Here is a 24176-nt window from a genome sequence, read left to right on the forward strand (position 1 = left end):
CTGAGCGTCCCCGATCAGGGCGCGGATCAAGGGCCTAATTGGCCATGGTGGAGATCAACCTAACAACATACAGTACGTGGCCACCTTGATTTACGATAATATTTGTACCAATTTACGATAACATGAATATACATTTACGATACTCGTGTTACTACAACTCACGGTGATATTTACGATAATGTTATAGTAAACCACTTAGTAAGAAGTTATTGTAATCTCGTAAATTAGCATGGTAATTATCGTAACTCAAAGTGGCCACAGAATCAGTTATTCTATGGCCAGCTGTAGAACAGTAGTTCTATATATATATATATAATATACATTCTGATGATTCAGTGGTTGGTTCACACTGATCCTCTGATCTGATCAAGGTGGCTGCAGATGATCCATGCATGTCTCACACCAGTACAGTACATATTGCTACCTTTTTTTTTTCTTCGTCATGTTCTTTTTTTGCTTTCTTTTCCTAATTATACTAACTAAACTACTAAAGAACTATAATACTGCTAGGTTTACATATGAAAACAGAGAAGATTACAGTGCGTAGATGGTGACCGGCCTAAAAGACTTAGGACTGGATGAGAATTGCTGGGGAGATTAGATAGGAAGCCAAAGGTATCGGAGCGGCTTCTCATGTTCCAAATAACCCCAACAACCCATCTTGCTGATGATGATGAAGAAGAGGTCAAGCAGGGCAAGAGAAACAAAAACAAGGCAAAACAAGAGTACTCGATCTCAAGGTAGGCTTCCGCATTGTCGTCATCCGATGATCTCGTCTGGAACTGCCATGAACCTCGTCCGCTTCTGCATGCAACAAGGGGATCCATCGGAAAATTCAGAACGAATGTGAAATCAGATTAACAGTAAGTACGCTAAGAGATCGAGATTGGTGGTCGCCATGTGTAAACAGATGCATAGAAGGCATCGTTGGATTTGGTAAAGTCGCAGGGTCGTTGGAAAGCCTTTGACAAACCAACGGTTTCCCTTGAAAAAGAAAGCGTTGCGGTCGCGAAGGAAATTAATCACTGTGTATAGACTCTTTATTACTCGAGATCTCCCTTTCTCTCTCTTTTAGCTACTACCAGGAAAAGAAAAAAAAGAAGAAGCAAAGTTGCAGTTCATGATTGTAATAAGTCCTTCAATTTGTCGGGGCTACGTCAGCTGGTAGTAAATGCTGCAAGGACTAATAGACGACGACGGAACTAATCGGTTCATTATAACTCCTACCAACTCTATTTAGGGCCCTTTTTTTCATTATAATTCAGATATATAAAAAAAATGTATTGAGCAATGCCAATGTATAATATATAAGGGAGAAGATGACGGTATGCCTACGTCTGGAAACGTCACCTGACCGGTGGGGTGCTGGGGTAGTCCTTGCGAGCCATGTCAACCCGTCACCAATCGTAACATAAAGTCTAATAGACACGGAATCTTAGGCACATGCACGGGCCGATTAGCCGGACGCGTGTGCTCGCCCTCATGTGGCGTGGACCCATTAGCAAAGCAGGCTGGCTACGCGCCCCGCTAGCTAGTTAACTACTGATTTGTTGAGCCATCCAAAGGCTGGCAGGCGTGTGTACTATGCTGGATTTGTTGAGCCAGAGGCAGAGGACACACCGGTTAAGTGAGCACCTACTACAAAAACCAATCTCAAACTGCCATTTCTTTTTTTTCCTTTCCTTCTGAAAGGAGACACTGTTAGTTAATTGAGACTGGCTTCACCTGCTTCTTAGATTTAGACCCTGTTGAGTTCCATTTGCCGTGGTAAAAGATTAGCCCCTAAATTTTTACGGCTAAACTTTAGTCTTGCTTGACGTGTTTAAATTCATGGCAAAAGTTTGGGCTAAAAGTGCAAATAAGATGTTCTTCACACCCCCAATGTTTTTAGCCTAGTTTTGCACCACTTGAGGTGCAAATGGCAAAACTTTAGCCCCTTTTGCTCCACCTGTTTAGATCCATTTGCCCGAAACATAGGCTAAAAGTACTGGGCAAAAGTTTTGCCAAAGGAAATAAACAGGACCTTAGTTCCAAAGGGAGCTACTCCCTCTGTTCATATCAAAGAGGCACGATCTGAGTGATATAGTTTTGTATAATTTTTTCCTTTAAAATATTAATTCTACTAAATTGATAACCATGATCTCAGGATATACATTGAAGTACACAAATGTAATGGTATAATTTCTTTGTAACTGACAATGCGCTAAATAATCGGGGCCCTGTTTGGATTATGAAGTTTTTTTTTTAAAATGTTGTATAAGAAAGTGTGGTGCCATTGTCGAAGATTTGTAAAAACAGGGTTTAGAAGAAAAAAAAAAGAGAGGTTATGATGAGTGGAGCTCCTTAAAACTCTGACCACACATGCCTCATGCCTGGCCAGACAAGTACCATGCGTGCGCTGTGAAGTGTATAATTAGGAGGACTCTACTCTAGTAGCTAGCTTACAAAATAACACAGGTGTGACTGTGAGAGACGCCGCTTCGTCTGCGTGCTTGCGGTTTGTGCACTGTCGCGCTGTGTATGGCTGTATGCCAAGCCAAGCCAATCAGCTAGCCCCACATCAACCAACCATCGGAAGGTTCGGTCCACTCCAGTCGCCGCCTTGGGGCCTTGCTGTGCCTGTGCGCCACACCACACAGGCGCGGCAGCGGCACACCACGTGAGGCCCAGGCGCCGGTGTGGATCGAGCGCACTGCGGGCGCGCGCGTGCCGGCCGGAGCGCGCAAGTGACGCGCCGCGCCCACACGGCCACAGCACACGTCACCGGAAAGTGGCCGCCCGCCCGCGCGCGTGCATGTGTGTGGCCTGTGGGGACGTCGATCACCCAAACTCCCAGAGGATTCAGATCACACTACCGACTACCGAGCGCTCCTCCAGAGAGGGGCACAGAAAACAAAAATATCCTAAGGTTCTGTGCGCCTTTCTCGTATGTTCAGTTTTGAGCCGGGCTTTTGATGATTTAAAAAAAATAAAATCACACGAACTGGATTCTAAAATTTTTGCCCATCTGTTCCAGTGTCGTCTTCCCAACGAGCAGCACTCATGCTTTCTTTTGATTTTCGTGGCAAAAGTACGTTTCGCGATTGCGATGCACCGTCGTCTTTGCGCATTTGGGCGGTTTTGCCCATGTCCTAGCTACCCCAGCCTAGTGTCACGGGACCGCTCGCGCTTTACGATTCGCGCAGCTAGCTTCGGATAATGATTTGGGTTGTTTCTAATTGATCGATCAATTTTTATTTTTTTTGTGGGTTAGTTAGCACAAGAGACATCCCAGTTGTTGCAGCATACTAGTATTGCTTTGAGAACTGTTGGAAAGGACGCAGCTGGCGTAGTGGCAAAATAATATTGTGGTAACTAATTGAGGGGAAGGAAGGGAGATGGAGCAGGAAGATCGAGATGGAACTTTTGACCATGCATGCTATGCTCACCTCTTTCTTCAAGCAGCCCGGCGGCGTCGGGTTCCTGCCGGACAGCGCGGAGGCCGGCGGTGCCACGGTTGGACGCGGTGTCGTGACGCCCTGGTCCCTGGCGACGCAGAGCTGCATGATCCGCTCGGCGGCCTCCGCGGGGTCCTTGCTCTCCTTCATCAGCCGCGCCACCTCGGCCTTGGGCAGGCGCATGCGCAGCCGCACCGCGCCGTCCGCGCCCACCTCCACGGACGACGGCGGCGGCTTGATGGTGGCGGGCCTCGGCGACGACGCACTCGCGGCGGAGGCGGCGAGGCGCGCGGCCGAGCACGGCACGATGGACGACACGTCCGACACGGTGCGCCGGGACAGCATCAGGCTCTCCAGCCGCTCGCGGGCGCCCACGTGCAGCGCGCCCGACCACGTCTTGCGCGGCGCGCGCGGGTCCTCGTCGTCCGCGCCGGCAGAGGCACCGGCGGCGCCGCGCGGGATCTGCACCAGGAAGTAGAGCTTCCCGGGCTTGAGCGGCGCGTCGCGGTCCAGCGGGCGCGCGCGCACGCCGAGCCGCCGCACCTCCTCCGACTCCAGGAGCTGGTGGCCCGGGTGGTCGCGCAGCGCGTCCCCCGCCGCGGCGGGGGTCTTGTACCGGAACGTCGCGCCGTCCACCATCATCACCTTGGCCGCGCGCCGCCTGCCCGCGAGAGCGTTGCCCATGGCGCTGTGGGCGGTGGCCGCCGGCCTCGCTCGACCTGCCCTGCTGGCTGCTGCTGTCTTTGCGTGCGAGGTGGGCGCGCGCGCGCGTGCGCTTTCGGGTGTTGCTGCTAGCGACGAGGAGCTCTGGTTAGCGTAGTACGTGGGGGGTTGGAGGAGTGAGAGAGGGAAAGAGAGGCGAGCACGACGTTATAAAAGGAAGGTTGTCCGGTGCGCTTGGCGGGGGCCTCTCTATCGAGTTTGGTGTCAACAAATCTCCATTGTGTCTTTCTTTGTCACCGTGAATTTGGCCGATATGATGGGCGATGGCACTGAAAGAAATGTTGCTCATGTTTTCTTAACCTTCATCTGGCGATAAATCTGAGCCGTCGGATCTCGATCCAACGATCAAGGCTCCATCTCTTCACTTGTAGCACTTGACCCTACCTCCCGTCGGCCGTCATTCCAGGACAACGTGTCATCTATCTTCACTATGCTAATCTTGTGTCCGCTGTCACTCCACTCCTATCCTAGCTCAGTAGCTCTTCCCCCGTGCGGACTTCCGCTGTTGCCTCTTCTTCCCTTGGTCCCAACAGCCCCTCCAATGCTAACATATTGCCATCAGCACGGTCTGGCCATCGATTGAGATCTGAAGCTAATCATATATGAAACATGCATACAACCTGTGAATAAATAGATATTAGGATTTATACGAGTTATAAGTTGAATTATTATACGAGCGACGAGCCTCTTACAAAATCATTATAATTAATTTCTTTTTTTTTGTGTTGTACATTATTAACATTGGTAAACAAACTGTGATAAAAAAATGCCATGCTTTTGTTTTGCTGGGGTATTATATTCCAGCAGGACCTACATATTGTTATACTATATTTTCTTTATTTAACCGTGCCCTTAAACCTGGCTTGATGCGCTTATTTTTTCATCCGGAACAATGTTTTTCTCTCACAAATTCCTCCAGCATTCCTCCAAACCATCCAGATTCCTCCAGAATTCAGACAAGCGAACAGGCCTATGCTCCAGCCAGTCCCATCACATCCATTACTTCTTGCTTAGATGGACAACACACAAGTGATGCCACCGTCCATTACCTTTGCAATGGACTAATTGTTATGTAGCATATATATAACTGAAAACTGCAAATGGATCTGGCTTATTCATGATGTGTAAGCATTGTATATGGTGGGTTTTAAAAGGTTTAAATTAGGTCAACACAAACAAAATATCACATGGCATGCTGTCCAACCAACCATCATCACTTAACCAAAATATACCCATTCAGCTCAAGACGATCGAGTGCATGCATTAAAAGTTTGCGCATCTATTCCTGGTTGTTCAGTAATGCTTTGATCGAGTAGTATTGGCAAGTAACAATAAGAATAAAATGGGCGAGTCAAGTTTCATACCAGGTCATAAAGTGGGCAAGTCAAGTGTTGCACCTTGTTCGTAGTTTAACGGACATTACCTTAATCCATATCGGAAAAAAACAATTCAGGTTGATGGGTCCTGGGGCAGGGGCACATTGGCGCAATTTATTTGAAACTACCGTCTAATGTACAGGTAGTGTGCCCGTGCGTTGTTACGGGATAATCACGCATTACTGGAAATAAATATTTATCCTACTACACTCGACAAAACAACTCATATAGAAAAAGGGTCCATCAATGCTGCGAATAGCCCACACACTGGCCATACGCGGCAACGCCACGAGCATTTCTAGTGGTTTCGATTTGAGACATGTATGGGTAACCAGAATAACTTTATATGGTCAAACGTCTAGCAAGCGCAACTGGTAATTCACTTTAGCTAAGCGCCTCCTTGGAAGCCAATGATCAAGTCTACCATCAACATTGCTTTTGACCTGTGCTTCTAACCGATTTATCAAATTTGAGAGAAATCAATACCTTTGAAAGATAAAAACGGGATCTACAACTTTTGTTTCAGAGTAATGGTGAGATTCCGAACCAATCAATCCCATAAATTCATTGAAAAAATCAGCGTAATTCACGAACAATCTGAAAATCAATGCAAGGGTTACCATGGTTTGTACACGTAAACATTGCATCTAGTTGTTTCTTTTCTCACAACAGATGAACTAAATTTGCAAAGAATTAACAGTTCCCACCTAACCCTTTTTCCTTCCTTTTTATTTTCTTTCCCCAACTCGTCTTCTGCTATTTCCCTTGTTTATCTTCCTGACCGCAGCCTCCTAGCAGGTATACAACACGAAGTAGAAGCACCAAGATACAAACAACCTATACGTATGGAAAAACAATAAGTAGAAACAGCAACCTAAGTGCTCCAGACAACAAGGACCCAAGCTGTGGGTGCTCTTGTCCACCAAGTTCTCTACAAGGGTGAGCTCAAGTAGGAGGCGACACATGAATAGGGATGTCAGATATTGAACCCTAATATATTGTCATAGGAAAAGGTTCGTATCAAAATAAAATGAGCAGGAGTGGACATAGAACAGAGTCATGAGAAAGAAAAAAACATTTTTTGATTTATTATTTCGTTTCGTGAGTCTCACACATAACTCATGCGCTCCCCTAGGAGAAGGCAAACAAGCGAGTGGATGTCAGGAATGGTGCTTGTAAGGTACCGATAGAAGGCCTCAAAAACACAAACATATCTGCAAGAAAACACAGAACACCAATATCAATTTGTCAACTAAAAGAAGACAAGGGTTTGCTGAATTGTTCTAGTTGGGAAAACACTACAAAAAAAAGGGAAGGAACAAATTTCCCTACAAAAATAGAGGGGAGGGGAGCCGAGTGTACCTCTAGTGATTCTTGATGAACTCGATGGCAATGTACTTGTCTGGTTGGATCTTGGATCTACAACATCTTGAGCGTGAAGTACAGAACCAGGACAAGAGGCACACCGGCTGCACATCTGAACGATGCGAACCAGACCATCGCGTTCTGCCCCAGAACATCCCGTACACCATCGCACAACACCGCCGTCATGCGCGAATTTGCGCCTCGCTAGACCACCAAGAGCAGTGTCCAACTCAAGTACCTGACTATGTTATCAATCGGTGGAGTTGTTGATAGATGGTCACACATAACAGGTTGAAGGTTGAGTTCCCAGCAGGATGTGTAGACAGGTTTGTTGCCACCTGCTCTCTTCTAATCTGAAATTTGTTTGAAACAGGCAATAAACAAACCATTTTACTTTTGTGATAAGCACTAGACAGGCAAAGAGAGCAGGCAGTGCATGCACGGAACATGTATGATCATTACTGGTGCGCAATTGAGCAGCAAATTAAACTAAATTACAGCAACGAGAACAAAATAATCCCAGATAGTCATTCGGGTGCTCATGTCAGTATCAGAATATCATTGTTAGTATCAGATAGGATAAAAAAATAAACTAAAGGCACTGTGAATATTACTTGAAGATGTGGAGCAACTGCTGCAACTGTAACTCGGAGTCACCAGGAAAAAGTGGTTGGTTAGTGACCAACTCATCTGCAATTTACACCAGGTTAGAATATCTATATATGTCGGTGTGAGTTATGAAGCAGTTCACACATTGAAAAGTGATGTCGGAGTTAATAGAAATCTTACCAAAAATTGAGCCAATAGACCATATGTCAACCAACCCGTGGAGTAGTGTGTGGAACCAAGGAGAATCCTAGGGACCTTGTACCACAGGGTAAGGATCTGCAGAAAAAATTTCAGGTTAATTCCGTTGTTAATTAATCAGATCCAAGAACAGGGGCCAAGAGGGAACATCGTGGGTGTACTTTTTGATTGGCATGGTGATGGCATGGTTTGTACACATAAATATTGCATCTAGTTGATTCTTAGACTCTTCTCTCACAATAGAAGTCCTAAATGTGCAAATAATTAACGGTTTCCCATAAACCTATAACCTTTTTTCCCTTCCTTTATATTTTTTCCTCCAACCTACAAACAATATATCTATGGCTTGCTGGCATGGAAAATTGTTTGTCTCTAGAATGTCAGAATTTTCTAAACTCTAAGTTAAACACATTCATAATACATATTCTCTAGATCTGCATATACCCCGCTCGCTGGAGCTACTCACCTACGATGATCAAATGTTAACTTACCACTTGAATTCACGCTCCATATGTTGTTCCAATCGGCCCTCGCGTCCCCGCCCCTTGGTGCCGCTGGCCAGCTGCCAAGCATGTCGACAGCTTGCCGCTGGCCTCCAGAAGGCCACCGGACGGCATTCCCCAGTGGCCCTGCACAGGCGCGCTATGACACTGGAACAATCCATGCGGGTGCGGCTTGCAGTGCTGGCGTGTTGCGCCCTTGGGCACGGATGCTTGCGGTCGCAAGTCGCAGCCTCGTGTGGCCGTCGACCATGTCCGCCTTGCCTCTGCCCCATGCAACCGCCGGTCCGTCGCCCGCCGTAGCCTCATGTTAACACGCCGACGCGCCATCATTGCTGGAGTTCGTAGCCCAGCAGCCGCCTAGGCGGCCACCTCTATGGATAGGGTTTGCCGATTTGGGGAAAACAGGAGAACATAAATTTAGGGGAGACAAATAGATGAGAGAATCATAGCTAGCCACAGGAGATGCAGATGCAAGTGGAGAATGCAAGGAGAGGAAGTTACATAACTGGTGGTGGTGGTGCCGCCATCGATGTCGTTGGAGCGCGGCGTTCATGCCCCTGCCGCCCTGCCCTCCCACCCCTGGCTCTGCCGCCATCTCCTCCCCCTGTCAACGAGGGCGCGGGCGGCGGCGGCGCGGCCAGCTGCGAGCGGGCGCGGGAGCCGGGCGGGCGCGTGCGGTGGCGGTGCGGTGAGGGCGACGATGGGGTGCGGTGGATGCGTAGCCGTGCAGATGAATCATGGGAGCGAGGTTTGAGGCTGAATCACAGCAACGGAAGGAGCGTGGAGTGTGGGATCACAGGAGGCAGGACCATGGACACACGGTGAAATGTCGCACTAAAAAGTGTCCACGCTTTGTCATTTTTAGTTGTAGGAGACTAGTACTACTTATATTCGTAAGAAATGACGTTAAAGGAGGGTAAAATCAAATTTGGATTGCCTGCACGAGGTATTCGCAAATGTTTGCTCTTTTTTTTTTGTATAAATATCGTCCACTATAGTACCGTCGATCATGCATTGCTAGCTGCAACTGTGGTTCATATTTGGGTCGTTGTAGCTTCTAGTAGCAAAAAAATGAAGCCTTTGTTTGCATGAGCTGGAGTAAAAAATAGCTATAGCTGATCGCCTGATCCCAACAGCCGAACCTGCAGTTATCCATTTTTTTTTTAATTTAGCTTGATCATCCTACCACCGGCCAGCTAATGAAGAGCTACTGTATAAATTGTCTCTCCATCTATTATACAACTAATAAAAGGATTAGACGATCCAAACATGCCCGAAGAAAGTAAAAAAATATAGTGGGTCAAACCGAAGCGAAGCAAATTTCCTCACAAATACCCAGTTCTCCCGCGCGTATCTTGGTTTGTTGGTAGGCGCGTGTGAGTGGTCAGTCTTGGTTGCCTACAACTGGTCCGATCCTGAGGTCCGACCATTTCTTCCTCCAGGTTTTCAGCAAGATAAATAGGATTTCTTGACCAGTTAACTACGCAACTAAGATTGATGAAGATGATGTTTACTACTCTCTGCAGATGTCAGGAATAATTCTGGGACAGTTTTTAGGTTGAGTGTCTTCATTTTCTCCGTGTTCTTTGGTTCAGGTCTTCGGCTGATAGTCAGATCATCGATGTCTGAGGATTACTGTGTTCTGGACTTCTGGTTCAAACACATCTCTTGTGTGTGATGGTGTGATGGTGTGATTGTGATTTGTGGCCTCTTGGAGATGTGCTCGAAACGAAATAATAAATCATAAGATGTGCTCAAGGGCCTCCGAAAAAGCGTCGTGTTTAAGTTCCGCAAAACAGAGAGAAGACAACGTTTTCTTCAATAAAATTATGCGACAGTTCAGCTACAACTTGCAGATTCAATTTGATCATCAAATCCTTTTTTTTATTTTCTTTTTGAAACTTGATCACATCCAGTTCAGCACGTAGATAATTCAAACTTCGTATAGCACGTAATGCTCAGCTTGTGTCGGTCTGTATTACTCATTACACGTTTTTCTTTAGCTAATCTTACTTATACAAGTTTAAAACCCTAGGTAAATGAAAATAGTTGTTCTGAGAAAGTTCCAAGTTGGTCGCAAATTTAGCCCGTAACAGTAGTACTAGGCGACTAGTAGCTAGCTGACCTCCCATTTGGTATATGCACCTACCACGCAGAATTGAGACCGGCCGGTCGTACGGTTTACCAGCCATTAGCCAACAGTTAGTTAGTTCATGCATGACCGTGTCAAGGGTAATGCATGATCCATGGCGCATGTGAGTGATAGATTAGTTTTACTAGCGATTTGGTACATGCTAATCCAACCCCTCTATCCACTGTGCATGCATCTCACCAACCTATTTATTTCGCACCAGAAACCACTTTAGGCCTGAAAAATCGGTAACTTTACCCCCAACTTCTTGGAAGCAGTCGGTAACTGTAATTTTCCAAACGAGAGCGTCCACCATCAGGGTTAAGTTTTGTAGGCAGATACTAACATCCATTTTTATTGTTATTTAAAAAAAAAGTGTAGGCAAATTGGTGGTAACGGTGGTCGATCTTTGCGTATGTACTAGCGAGAGGTCTGAACGTTATGCCGTAGACTCGTGTGTACATACATATATGAAATCACCAATTTTTGTTGCTGTGTCATGTCTTTTATTTTCCCTTTTCTTTTCAACTTTTACTTTTGTGCTTTCAGGCCTTGGGGCCCCGATTTCACCTTTTTTTGTTCTCACAAACAAGTGACGACCTTCTAGAAACGAGAATGAAGATCGGGATTGGGCACCCGACTACTACAACACGGCCCATATCATCCTTTATTATCACAATCAATCATGATGAAGAAAACATGCATGGCGTTATCAACATTAGTATTAGTAGCAAATCGAAAACCATACATACAGAAACAAAAATAATAATAAAAACGTACCATATATATAGCTGGCGCTAGTTGCATGGTCAAAGAAAAGTTTGGATAAATTAAGTGGAGGAAAAAGAGTGCGAGCACACAGCCGGATTTGTAGCATGCTGGCGCATGATTTCAGGGGATTTTGCCGGTGCAGACGCACCATGGCCACTACTTCAACTTGTTGGTTGGCATTGCAACGTACACGCTGAACAGTACTAAACTGAACAGCGACGCGCGCCATCCCTGCCGGTGGTGCGCTGACCGCCGTAGTAGTATCATCGATCAGGTCGTCTGACTTGTGCAAATCTAAACGGAGAGGAGAGAGCGAGATTGCCCGGCTGGCCAGCCGGTCTCATCTCATCTCATCTCATCCTTGTCGACGACGACGCTCTCCCGCGCGCTTTTTCAGGGATCGGCGGCGGAAGCATTGTTTTCAGGTTTGAAATGAGATTGCTGGTGAGAACACGGCGGCGTCTATATATGCGTTACCTGTTTCTTTCGGTGATGAGTGGTTCGATCGGTTACCACAGACTCGAAAAAGGCTTATTCATGCTTTCGGTAGGCAGGCATGCATGTTTCACCACCGTATAATGGGGCCGACACATGCATGTTGTGCTTGTGGTTCACAATATTTTCCAAGCTCTAGCACCCCAGGTGTGCGTGTGAAGCTTCCATTCACGAGTAGTTGTCGTTACTGTTGTGCCATGAAAGTATGCAACCACAAACACCAGCTCATTTTCCATGCATGTGGTACGAATCAAGGATCTCTTAGATGTAACTGCAAGACAACTTAATAAAACGACGACAGTTGTAGGTATTGCATGGTGATCGTCTCTCAAAAAAAAAAGCATTAGACGTACGTACCGTCTAATAGATGACTACTATCAAATTATAAGACCACTAGTGCCGATTGATGCATGCAGTAGAATAAACACTACGTCTTGCATTGATATCGACCGTGCACTAGTAGGCACGTACGCCTGTCTCGTAGCAGCATGTAAAGTAATGTAATACTACTACTTGTCTAATACTAGTTTCCAAAGCTGATTATTAATAATGGAAGTACCAGGGTTTAGCTGGGCGCCTGCTTGCTTTATAGCCTGCTGACAAGGCAGACAGGAGCCCACGAGTCACGGGAGCGCCAACCCGTGATGCCCGTACGTCCTGTCCATGTCCATGTCCATGTCCATGTCGACGGGCAACATCTCCATGTCTCGTAGTTGCTTGCAAAATAGAGTATTGTCAGTATTCCTATCGACCCGTTAAACAGGCCGGGCCCCCTCAGTTCCCATATGACAAAAACAGGCCACACATAATCAAACGGGGAGTGGCCAAGGCGCCAAGCTAGCTAGCGCCAACTCAGCCTGTCTTGGACGCTTTCATGCACTGCATGCATCAGCTAGTCTCTAGCGACGGTATGATGACTGTGAGATTAGTTTACGGGGAACGTCGTCGTGAGGTCATCTGACACGCCAGCACCCGCCATTTTTTCCTGCTACTTTGCAATCTGTCAGCAGGGTTAATTGTGGGAGTAGGAAGCAGGTTTTGTCAGTGTTCCCCGGAGTTCAGTAGATGGGCATGGGCTAGGTGTTTCTTTAAATTTCGTTTTCTTCTGTTTGGGTTTAAAACTGGTACCCTATAGACTATACTAAACCCTATCATTTTGCGGGCAGACATTTACCGGGCAATATAATGGTCGAATTTTGCGCGCGTAATTTGCTCAGCGTCTTCTTGTTTGTTCATTCATTCACTCTTTTGGGTGCTGGTGCTGTGCTTATTAGACACTTGAACCGATTCCTTAGGTTGTCTGACACCAACTGTACCGCATATATGCATGGTTGGGCACCTTCACTTTCACAACCGATCGAGTTAGAGAAGCATGAGTTTCAACGGACTGGACTAGTCATGATATAGTGTACAACAAACTCAAGGACTGCTGCATGATATGAACAGTAGAATTGAAGGTCAAGAGGTACATGCATTCATGCACAGTGTTCTGCATGATTGCAAAGAGTTCTCTTCAAGCATAAGCAAAACAGCATGTACAGTCAACACATCAAGGGAATTAATAACTAAGGACATATATATATATATATATATATATATATATATATATATATATATATATATATATATTGCCTTACGACCAAAAAAACAGGTTCTGGGAATTCAGTCAGATCTTCTGCTTGCTTCTCAAGTTTTGGAGCCCGCCGTCTCCACACTTTTGCTTCAGCGTACGTGTTGGAACCAGGGATCACAATCACAGCTCTATAGATCGAATTGACTAGCCTAAGAACAAGAACGCGCAAGAACACTGATGAACGCGAACAACTGTCAGATGGCAGTGTTGTTTTCCACGGATATGCGATGACAGTACAAATGTGATGAGTTCAGTTACAATGCGCTAATGCGCTCTCCTAACACCCAACTATTTATACCAATAGCCTAAACACACTGTGACGCACACAGAAAATGAAAAAAAAAACAAGATACAATGGGTTATCAATGCAACTGCCTACAGCGCGTCGCGTCGCGAGCGCGGTCACCAGACTCCACAGCAACTGCTCCTGCGCTCCCGCACTTGGATTCAAATGCCTGCGCTCCTGCCTTTGCTGCTTCCCTCCACGTCACCAGGCCACGGCAGCAGGCTTACACTAATAATCTCCCCCTCAAGCCTGATGCACCTCAAGCTCTCGAACACCGAGCAAATGCCTCATCATCTCCAGCTTCACTGCCAGCAGAGGCTTTGTTAGTGAGTCTGCCTTCTGATCTAGGGTGCTAACCCTCTTGACAACAATTTGCCCATGCTCAACACACTCCTTGATAAAGTGATACTTGATATCAATATGCTTACTGTGTCCATGAAACACTGGATTTTTCATCAGAGCAATTGCCGAGTTGTTGTCAACATACAAAATCACTGTCTTTGGCAAAGTGGCTGTGATCTCACCCAACAGGTTTCTGAGCCATAGAGCTTGCTTAGCTGCAGCAGTAACCGCCATGAATTCAGCTTCACAAGATGACAGTGCCAATGTCTTCTCCTTGTGGGAACTCCAGGTCACCAAGCTCTCATTCAGATAGAAAGCCATCCCACCAGTGCTCCTTCCCACAAGATCACCACCAACATCACTATCAATGTATCCCACCAACAACTCTTCTTTTCTCTCTTGGGTATAAACCAACCCAAAATTCAAAGTGCCCTTCAAGTATCTCATGATCTGCTTTTACTGCTTTCAGATGCTTAACAGTAGGCTTTTCCATGAATCTACTAGCCATACCCACAGCAAAAGAGAGATCTAGCCTGGTATGTAACAAATACCTAAGACAACGAATAATCCTCCTGTACTCAGTAGCATCAATTCTCTCCCCCTGTTTATCTGCATCAAGCTTCTCACCTAGGTCCATTGGACACTTGGTAGCATTGCAGTCAGACATCCCAAATTGACTTAGCACTTTCTTGGCATAACTAGTTTGTTTGATAGCAATGTAGTCTTTCTGTTGCTCAACTTCAATTCCCAGATAGAATGATAGTAATCTCAAGTCACTCATCTCAAACACTGAAGTCATCTACTTCTTGAAAGCCATAATTTCTGCTGGTTCACCACCAGTCACTATCAAATCATCCACATAAACACCAAGCATCACAGCTGACAGTCCAACACCTCTGATGTAAACAGCTGGCTTAGTCACATATTTTCTAAACCCAAGTTTCTTCAGAGTACTGTCTAGCTTCAAATTCCAAGCTCTAGGAGCTTGTTTCAACCCATACAGAGCCTTGTTCAATTTAAGCACCATATGCTCTCTTCCTTTCTTCACAAAACCTTCTGGTTGTAACACATACATTTTCAGCAAGTTCTCCATTTAGAAATGAAGTTTTGACATCAAGGTGATGCACCTCCCAACCTCTATTGGCTGCAATTGCCAAGATTAATCTCACAGTGTCAAGTCTTGCTACTGGAGCAAACACTTCCTTAAAATCAATGCCTTGCTTCTGTACATATCCTTTGGCAACTAATTTGGCATTGTGCTTCACCACTTCTCCTTCTGCATTCCTTTTTAACATGAAAACCCACTTCAACCCAATGGGTTTGTGACCAACTGGCAATTTTACCAACTCCCATGTCCTGTTCTTATTGATGGATTGAATTTCACTCTCCATAGTTGCTATCCAATCTCTATAGATAGCTGGTTGGCTCCTCCATCACTGCTAACAGTGCATTCACACTCCACTTCCACAGTATCTTGATACACCTCATTGAGATTTCTAAACCTCACTGGCCCTTCATCATAGTCACTTGAATCATCTAGGTCCATACCACCTTGATCCAAGCCTGCTCCTGCAATTTCTGAAGCTTCTGCTTCTATTGTCTGACCATGAAAATAGTACCTGACTGTGAGCCTGTCCCTTCATTGTCTGAGCCAACTGCTTCTCCTGTGGGTTGATTCTCACTACATGTTTTCCCCACATCTCCTGAATGATGATCATCATGATTATCACCACCAGTGACACCACCATTCCATAGTTGAGTTACATTCACTCCATTGTCCTCAACTACAAATTCTGAGTTTTCACCAAACTCTGAATTCCACTTACATGCTTTTGCTTCCTCAAAAATGACATCCCTGCTGACCACAATCTTTCTGGTTTGTGGATCATATAACCTATGTGCTTTGCTTCCCTCAACACCAAAATAAACCATGGCAACACTTCTATCATCTAGCTTCTTTAAATGTGGCACTGCTGGCCTAACATTTGCTCTACACCCAAACACTTTCAAATGTCCCAACTGAGGTTTCTACCACACCAGCCCTCAAATGGAGTTCTACTCCCCATAGCTTTTGTTGGTAACCTGTTCACCAAGTACACCGAGTGTCTCACTGCTTCTCCCCATAAACATCCTGGTACACTCATGAATTTTAGTAATGATCTAGCCATCTCCATGATAGTCCTATTTCTTCTCTCAACAACACCATTTTGCTGTGGTGAGTAGGGTGCAGTGAACTGCCTTTTGATGCCAGCCTTCTCACATACATCCCTAAAAGCTGTTGCTAAAAACTCACCACCTCTATCAGATCTCACCATCTTAATCTTGTGACCCAAACTATTCTCAGCCTCTGCCTTAAACCTGACAAATGCAGTACAAGCTTGGTCTTTTGTTTTCAGAATTGAGACAGTCATCCATCTAGTACAATCATCAACTAACAGCATAAAATAATTGTTTCCACCAACTATTTCAGGTGTAATAGGTCCACACAGATCAACATGTATCAACTCTAAAGGCTCATCTGCCCTCCACCTAGCACATTGTGGAAATGATTTTCTTGTTTGCTTTGCTGCTAAACAAGAATGACAAACTTGATCTGGGTGCTCAATCAGAGCTAACCCCCCTGCCATCTCCTTTTCTACTAACATTCTGATTGACTGAAAATTGATATGGCCAAGCCTACCATGCCACAGCCATGACTCATCATTCACATTGGCTAAAAGACACACTGGTTCTACTATTTTCAGCTCAATCTTATACAGTATGTTCCAAGTTCTTTGAACTCTCATTATCATTCTCATTGTGCTTTTCTCGGTCACTTCTATCAGGTCATCATCCATTACTATTCTATGCCCAATTTTAGTCAACTGCCCCAAACTAATTAGATTACTCTTAAGTTTTGGAATGAAATAAAAGACATCAAACTATATCCACTGATCTCCAGAAATGCCTTGAAACAAAATGAAACCTCTACCATGAATTTCTACTACAAAACCATCTCCAAAACGTACCTTGCCACCAATAGTGGTGTTTAAGTCTCTGAATTTCTGATGATCACCTGTCATATGATTACTGGCTCCATTATCCAAGTACCACAATTCACCACATGACTCCCCATCACTAGTGAAGAGCAATTCAGTATCTAGATGCACCTCATTCAGAAGCAACTCCTCTTGAACCTTTTCTGACAACAGGTGCTTAAGCTATTCCGGTTCCACCGTTTGAGCGAGCAGCACTGTAGGCTCATACTCCACCGTCTTGACATGGTGCGCCTCTTCTTCCTTCTTCTTCTCACCAGGGCACCTGTTGGCATAGTGCCCATAGAGATGACACTTGAATCACATGATGTGACTTTTGTCACGCTTCCCCGCTCCATCCTTTCTAGCATCTCCATGATTGCCGCGGCCACCGCTACCACCACCTCGTCCACAACACCGTCCACGGCCACCGCCATCCTGTGAATGGTTCTTCCCGGATGCTTCCCCAGTCGCCTGCTTCTGCTGAGCCTCCCACTCAGCCTACGTCAGCAACACCTGACCGGTGTCAAACTTCGCCGCGTCACCCACTCCCCGCCTGGTGCACTCTTCATACGCCTTCAACCGGCCTACCACCTCCTCGAACGCCAGCTTCTTGAGATCATATAACTGCTCGATCCCCGCCACCACATTGATGAACCGCTCTGGCACTGTGTCAAACATCTTCTTCACAAGTGCTGCATCATTGAGCGATCCACCAAGGTTGCCATACCGGACTGACATCCTCGTCAACCGCCCCGGCGTACTGATTGTGTCCTCCTCCTTCATCTTCATGGCGTCGAATTCACTCTTCAGTGTCTGCAACCGCGCCTCCCTGACACGCTCCTCGCCTTCAACGAGTCCCAGACCTCCTTCCCAGTCTTCTTCGCCGTGATTTTCATCAGAAGATCATCTGGGCAAGCACTGAAGCAAGTGCGCCCGAGCCTTCTTGTCCTTCGCCCTCGCCGCCGCTACTGCAGTCGCGCCCTGCTCCGATGACTCCCCCGATGGCTCCATGATCTCCCACACCCCCTGGTCCTCCATGATCGCCCGGACGCGAATGCTCCAACTAGTGTAGTTGGTCGCGATGAGTGACGGATACGTGATCCTATCACCGCCGCCGCCTGCGCCACCACTCCGGTCACCCATGGCGTGGATCAGGTGATGATCAGTGCGTGATTAAGGCTCTGATACCAAATGTTGGAACCAGGGGTTACGATCACAACGCTATAGATAGAATTGGCTAGCCTAAGAACAAGAACGCACAAGAATGCTGATGAACGCGAACAACTGTCAGATGGCAGTGCTGTTTTCCACGGATATGCGATGATAGCACAAATGTGACGAGTTCAGTTATAATGTGCTAATGCGCTCTCCTAACACCCAGCTATTTATACCAATAGCCTAAACACACGGTGATGCACACAGGAAATTAAAAAAAAAACAAGATACAAAGGGTTATCAATGCAACTGCCGCGTCGTGGGCGCGGTCACCAGACTCCACAGCAACTGCTCCTGCGCTCCGGCACTTGGATTCAAATGCCTGCGCTCCCGCCTTTGCTGCTTCCCTGCACGTCACCAGGCCACAGCAGCAGGCTTACACCCACAGTACATTCATATACATCAGAGTCATAAACAATGTGGTAATCTAAACTGTCTCCAAACTAAATTCAGCCTGAAGAAGGACCCATGCATTTCCATTGTAGTACTTGCAATTGATGAGGCTCAAACATGTCTAAACTATTTCAATGATTATTGGCAAAGCTCTTTCCTGTTCTTCAGAAGTGGGGAAAAAAACCCAAACAAATCCAGAAAAAGCGGCCGCGGTAGCATGCAGTGCAAGCAAGCGACGCCGGCCCTATTCCAGGGTCATGCTGACCGTCTCCGGGACGATAATCTTAATTAGCGAGCTTAAAAATCTCTACTAGGAGTTCTTAATCAAGTTAGGGGCAGGTACGTGTTGTATATAGGCCAGTCGAAGTTGGCAATATATTGCGATTAGTCGCTGCTAATCCCCTTTTTGGGCCGGGATGGATTTATTTGTAAATGCGCAGCATGACGAACGCACCTCGCACACAACCTAACCAGAGCCTGAGAGCCGGTACACTTCATTACTCCAATCCAGCTTTTAATTTGCTTAATCACTCGCGGTAATTAATCCTCACTTGTTAGTATATAGTCGCCAGCCGCCGACAGCGTCGCGTGTTTTCTGAGACTTGGCAACCAAGTCAGTCTACCACTGGCCTAACACTGATCAGAACACCTCGGTAGTTTTGGTCTCCAGCTGAGACATTCTGGTGTGCTGGAGAAATTAACAATTGCTGCTAGCGAATAACCAGTGGACGAGACAGAATGCTGGACAGAAGAGAACAGTGGTAGTAGCTGAAGATGAGTAGGACGGCTAGCATTTTTTTTATTTTAATAATTCTGAAGAGAGTGCGTCATCAGAGTAAGTAGTATCAGACAGGGTCGTAAGTTAATGCAGAGCCAACAAACTTCCCATGACTCCGTTGATCTTATCAGCCCACAGCCCTAGAAGCCAAATAAGAAGGCTGCTGCACGCACCTAGCTAGCAGCTGCTGCAAACCAACCACTTTTGACTAGATATGGTAGGTGCTGTTTGATCGCTTTGTATTCTTCTCCTCATGATCACTTAACTTATTAATCCTGCCTTTTGGGGTACCCGCATGTACTATGCGAGAAATAGATTAAGCACTTGAATGGCTGCGCCGGGTTGTTAATCTGCGAATCTTTGTCAGAGCCAAGCAATGGCGGTCAGTTTGCTTTTTGAAAAGAGCCAGAAAAGGAAAAAAAGAGAGGGGATTTTGATGGCTCATCATTGGTGTGTGATAGAGGCAGCTTAGCTTTGTCAACTGGATGACGCGTTTCTGCACCATTTTCCTGCATTTCCATGTCACAGTATCTTAGTAGTTTCCATGATGGATTGATGTGTAGATACATATGGATCGCGTAGTAGGAGAACCGGTACCGGCCATCTCATCTGGTATGGATCGTTGTCGTGGAACGGACGTGGCCGGGCCGCCGGCAGGATCGTCCACCTAGCGTGCCATAGCGGCAATGCGAGCCAACGAATAATGCAGGACTTGGCGCCAACGAGAACGACGTACGTACACCAACCAACTGCCAAAGCTTATATACATGGCAAAATATTAAATGCAAACCACATCTTTGGTGCAATCCATAAAATGGCAATGGGTGCTGTGTTGTACTGTAGCATTATATATGTAATTGAACTTCACCAACCAGGTTCTGAAGCTACAGCGATTTCAACGGAATATGGTCTTGTTTAGATCCACTCAACTAAAGTTTCGAAGCTAAACTTTAGCTAGCTAAAAGGTTCTCCCAGCTAAACTTTAGCTGAGGTGTTTGTGGATCCTCCGACTAATAGTCTAAGTTAAACTTTAGTTAGTTAGGTTGAAACAGATAAACTCAGCTAAAGCTTAGCTGGTCTTTTAGATGAGTCGTTTGGATCCCTAACCGCTAAATTTAGACAACTTTAGTTTTGTGGATCCCGACATGCCCATATATATGTCATGTTACGAGTGCCGTGCCCGTGCAATGCATTTGTGGTGGAGAGGCTGATGCCGGATCGGTATAGACTCGAGTTGCTCTCACATGTGGCCATAATTTGTATTTCATCGAGAAAGAACACCCAAACTGGTTGCAACTGCTCGTACGTGGCACCATGGTTAAATTGAACTTTTCTTACCCGTAGATATACAGAATATGCTCTGCTGCTTAATGAAAAGGCAGCGCACCTGCCAGCTCTGTTAAAGAAAAAAAAATACGGTTAAACTGAAGATATATGAAGACTACTGAAGTTTCAGTCCCGTCTGACCTGATCATTTGGACCGCACGTAGTCAACAGAGAGATGGCACGTTGGGATATCTTTTACTAGCGACCAGATGATGCAGCACGACGCATAGTAGTACAACTCCGCGCGCGTGATCAACGTGCTGAATTGCCAATGAAAAAATGGCAGCAGAAAGATGTGAATGCCCATGCTACTGCGAGTCGATTCTAAAGACCTCAAACCTTCTTTTTTTTTTCCAACCAAAAAGAAGAGAATATTCCCTAAAATAAATAAAAAAAAATCACGAAACAAAGACTAGAGGAACATTTTTTGAGAAACGTTGGACTGAAAAACGTCGCATTTGGGCTGAATTCTGGCGCAACAAGTAATGGCCCGTTCCTCAAAGGAAGAAGAAAAGCCCACCAGCCTATTAGAAACAGCTTCAAGACCAACAACATCTAACTAGACCTGAAACAACGGGTCGGAGCGGTGGTGTGTTGAATCGGTTCCCCTCGGCAGGGCGGGCTTACTAACAACAGGCCGCTTTCCTTTTTCTTTTTCTTTTTTTTTCATAAAAAAGGCCTCCTCGAAGCAGCCCAGCAGGACGACGAAGGTCGTGCGGATCAGGCGGTGGGCCGATTCGTCGCAGCACCAGGTACCAGTCCGAAATCGATTGCCTGGGAGCCTTGCCGAGCTGGCTGGGAGGCACAATCTAAACAGGCCCGAAAAAGACGGTGTTGCCGGCCGCCCGGCCCTAATCCCCTCCGTCCCTCAGATCACATTTGGACATGCAGTATCATCTAGGAGTACGTTCTAATTTCTATTATCTCTCGTCACAATTGTTTATGAAGAGCGTTGTGGCTTCTTGAATCTTGGTACATGTATTTTATTTGTGAAATTGTTCAAGTTGTTATATGGAAGTTTCAAACTTAATCTTAATTTAAGACTTATCATATTATGCAGTGTTTAAACGTTGAACCAGAGTGCAAATATATCCTTAAATTAAATCCTAGGTCCAGCACTGATGATGATACTGTGTACAACAACGAACTTAGGGCCTATGACAAGGCTACAACCAACTGGTCGCTCGCGTCTATGCGTGCATATGCCTGCTCTCGATCATTCGCTTCGTCAAATTAATAAAGCACGACTTGGTGAAGGTTAGGTATTTTCTTTTCTATTCTTATCCAAACTTCGTAGTATTGCTAATTGGTTAGGGTTCTTTGCTCATGTATGTAGACACATATTTTTATCCTAATTAAGCTCCTGGACACTATTGATTTCATTGTCGTCTTTACTGATATATGCTTTAACAAGTAAGGAACGTATATTCATGGAGTTTGAATAAGCTAATGATTTAGTCTTTCTACGTAATATTTATTGTGCAAAGATGTTTTCGATAAACACGTGCGTGTCACATGTGTATATTTGCTAGTATATATAAAAAGACAGATGTTAACAGTAGAATTTATTTTTTCGCGGCAACAAGAGACAGCCCTGAACATGCATGGTGCCACCAACATTTAGCTTGTTCGCTTGCCCTTATATGATCGTAGATTATAAACTGGAACAGTATTTTTCTCTTACATCAAACTAACCACCGATAAATATTCCACGATCGATTACGACGAAGCAAACAGTATAATCATGGACTTTGTGTCACACGAACTGCGGTCGCGTCCGTCATTGCTACTGTACGTAGTCGTCGTCGTGAGCAGCATACCTGCCACTGCACGCACATTCGTACGTCGTCAGGGACTCAGGGCCGGGTAGTACAACACACATACCTGACCTCTGTGGCCTTGCACAGCTGCCCTGCCTTTCGACGGCTTTTCTTTCGCGCTGTCTAGCGCCCACTCACCGGCTCGGAGTTAGCTGGCCGCTCCACTCGCCAATTTGCAGAGATTTGCCGGGGCTGACTTGTGGCTCCACTCGCCAATTTGCAGAGATTTGCCGGGGCTGACTTGTGGCCGAGTCAGATCGGATCGTTTTAACTTTTTTCATGGGATAGAACTAAAAGCCTACTCCCTCTGTCTCAATTTATCTGTCGTTTTCGGTGTCCGTGCCACGACTTTAACTCAATTTATATAAAGTATGTACAACATTTGTGTCTTCAAATAAATTTGTTAAAAAACTAGATTTAAAGATCTTTCCAATGATGCTAATTATGTATCATAAATAATAATATTTTTAATATATATTTTGTTAAAGTTGTTTCTCGGGCAGCGAGAACAACAGATATTCTGGGACGGAGGGAGTAGCTCGCTATTTTAATGAGTTACGTCGAGCCAGCCCGTGAGTTGCTCATGAGCTAAAATAAGTTGAGGTCTATCAGCTCACGACCATAAATCCAGAAGATAATGATGTTGATATAGAAGTGTACACATATTATATTGGTACGTAATTCTTATTTTCAGCTGTTTTATATGAATTTTAATTTTATAATTGTTGTGGTACTTAAATGCTGATTTTATGGATTGTTTTCCAGAGAGAAGATGATGATGTAGATGTTGAATCTGTGGACTTTCCTAAATTTATGGTGGCAAGCAACTAGTTAGTATGCTGGAACTGCATGATTATGGATGGACCAGCTATGTTACATGATTAATACTTTTGATGAACCTGATATATATTAATCATGTATGGTTGCATAACGATGGACGTCACCTTCTAAAATTAATATAGTATAAATATTATAAATATGTGTGTCCTATTTTTTTAGTAGCTCACGAGCTAAACGAGCCAGCTCAAATTCAGCAACGAGCCAAACCGAGCTACTCTCTATCTCGTAATATTAACGAGCCGAGTCAAGCTAACTTGTTAATCTAACGAGCCGAGCTGAACCGAGCCGAGCTGGCTCGATATCCAGCCCTAACTCCACACTGGATCAAGCAAATCGCATGAATGATCTACTGTACAGGTTTTCTTTTCTTATTCTTTTTTTTTCTTCAGTTGCTTGTACTCGAGATTTCATGCACGCACGCGTGCAGTATTGTCACTAGCTAGCTGGATATCTCTATCTAGTGGTCGATCGACCTTGAGGCTTGCAATATGCATCCACCTTTGCCTGGTTATGGGGGGAGAAGTCAATGCATTAACGGCTTGTTCTAGTCAAAGAGCTAATCATGTAGGAGGTGATTAGATCAATCCAAATCGATCTTGGATAGATCTGCAAACTTGGATCATGCTAGCTCACTATGATGATCCACTTAATTAGTGTCGGTGCGAAAAATAATCAATAAATAAATATTTATAGTTTTATCGTGCGTTATGATCGGATATAGCCTAGCACTCAATGACACAGGATTTATACTGGTTCAGGCAATATGCCCTACGTTCAGTTGAGCTCGGTCGGTGACTTTATTTCTGAGCCTATGTGCTCGAAGTTTGTTGTGTGGTTACAAATGAGTAAGGAATGAGAAAGGGGGTGTTAGAGGCCCGGTCGAACTCTGAACTGAGTGGAAGAGAGTGACGGATGCTC

General features: G+C 45.3%; 1 protein-coding gene across 1 annotated transcript; it reads right to left on the reverse strand.

The window, feature by feature from the left end:
* Nucleotides 1-236: 236 nt before the first annotated feature.
* On the reverse strand, nt 237-4265 carry LOC136546201 (uncharacterized protein At1g66480-like). Its single transcript, XM_066538164.1, has 2 exons — nt 3429-4265; nt 237-804 (listed from the first exon to the last, which is right to left on the reverse strand). The coding sequence occupies exons 1-2, from the start codon at nt 4119-4121 to the stop codon at nt 760-762; spliced, it is 738 nt and encodes a 245-aa protein (XP_066394261.1). The 5' UTR covers nt 4122-4265; the 3' UTR covers nt 237-759.
* Nucleotides 4266-24176: the final 19911 nt, after the last annotated feature.

This window comes from Miscanthus floridulus, chromosome 3, assembly GCF_019320115.1.
Source record: "Miscanthus floridulus cultivar M001 chromosome 3, ASM1932011v1, whole genome shotgun sequence".
Taxonomy (NCBI): Eukaryota; Viridiplantae; Streptophyta; class Magnoliopsida; order Poales; family Poaceae; genus Miscanthus; species Miscanthus floridulus.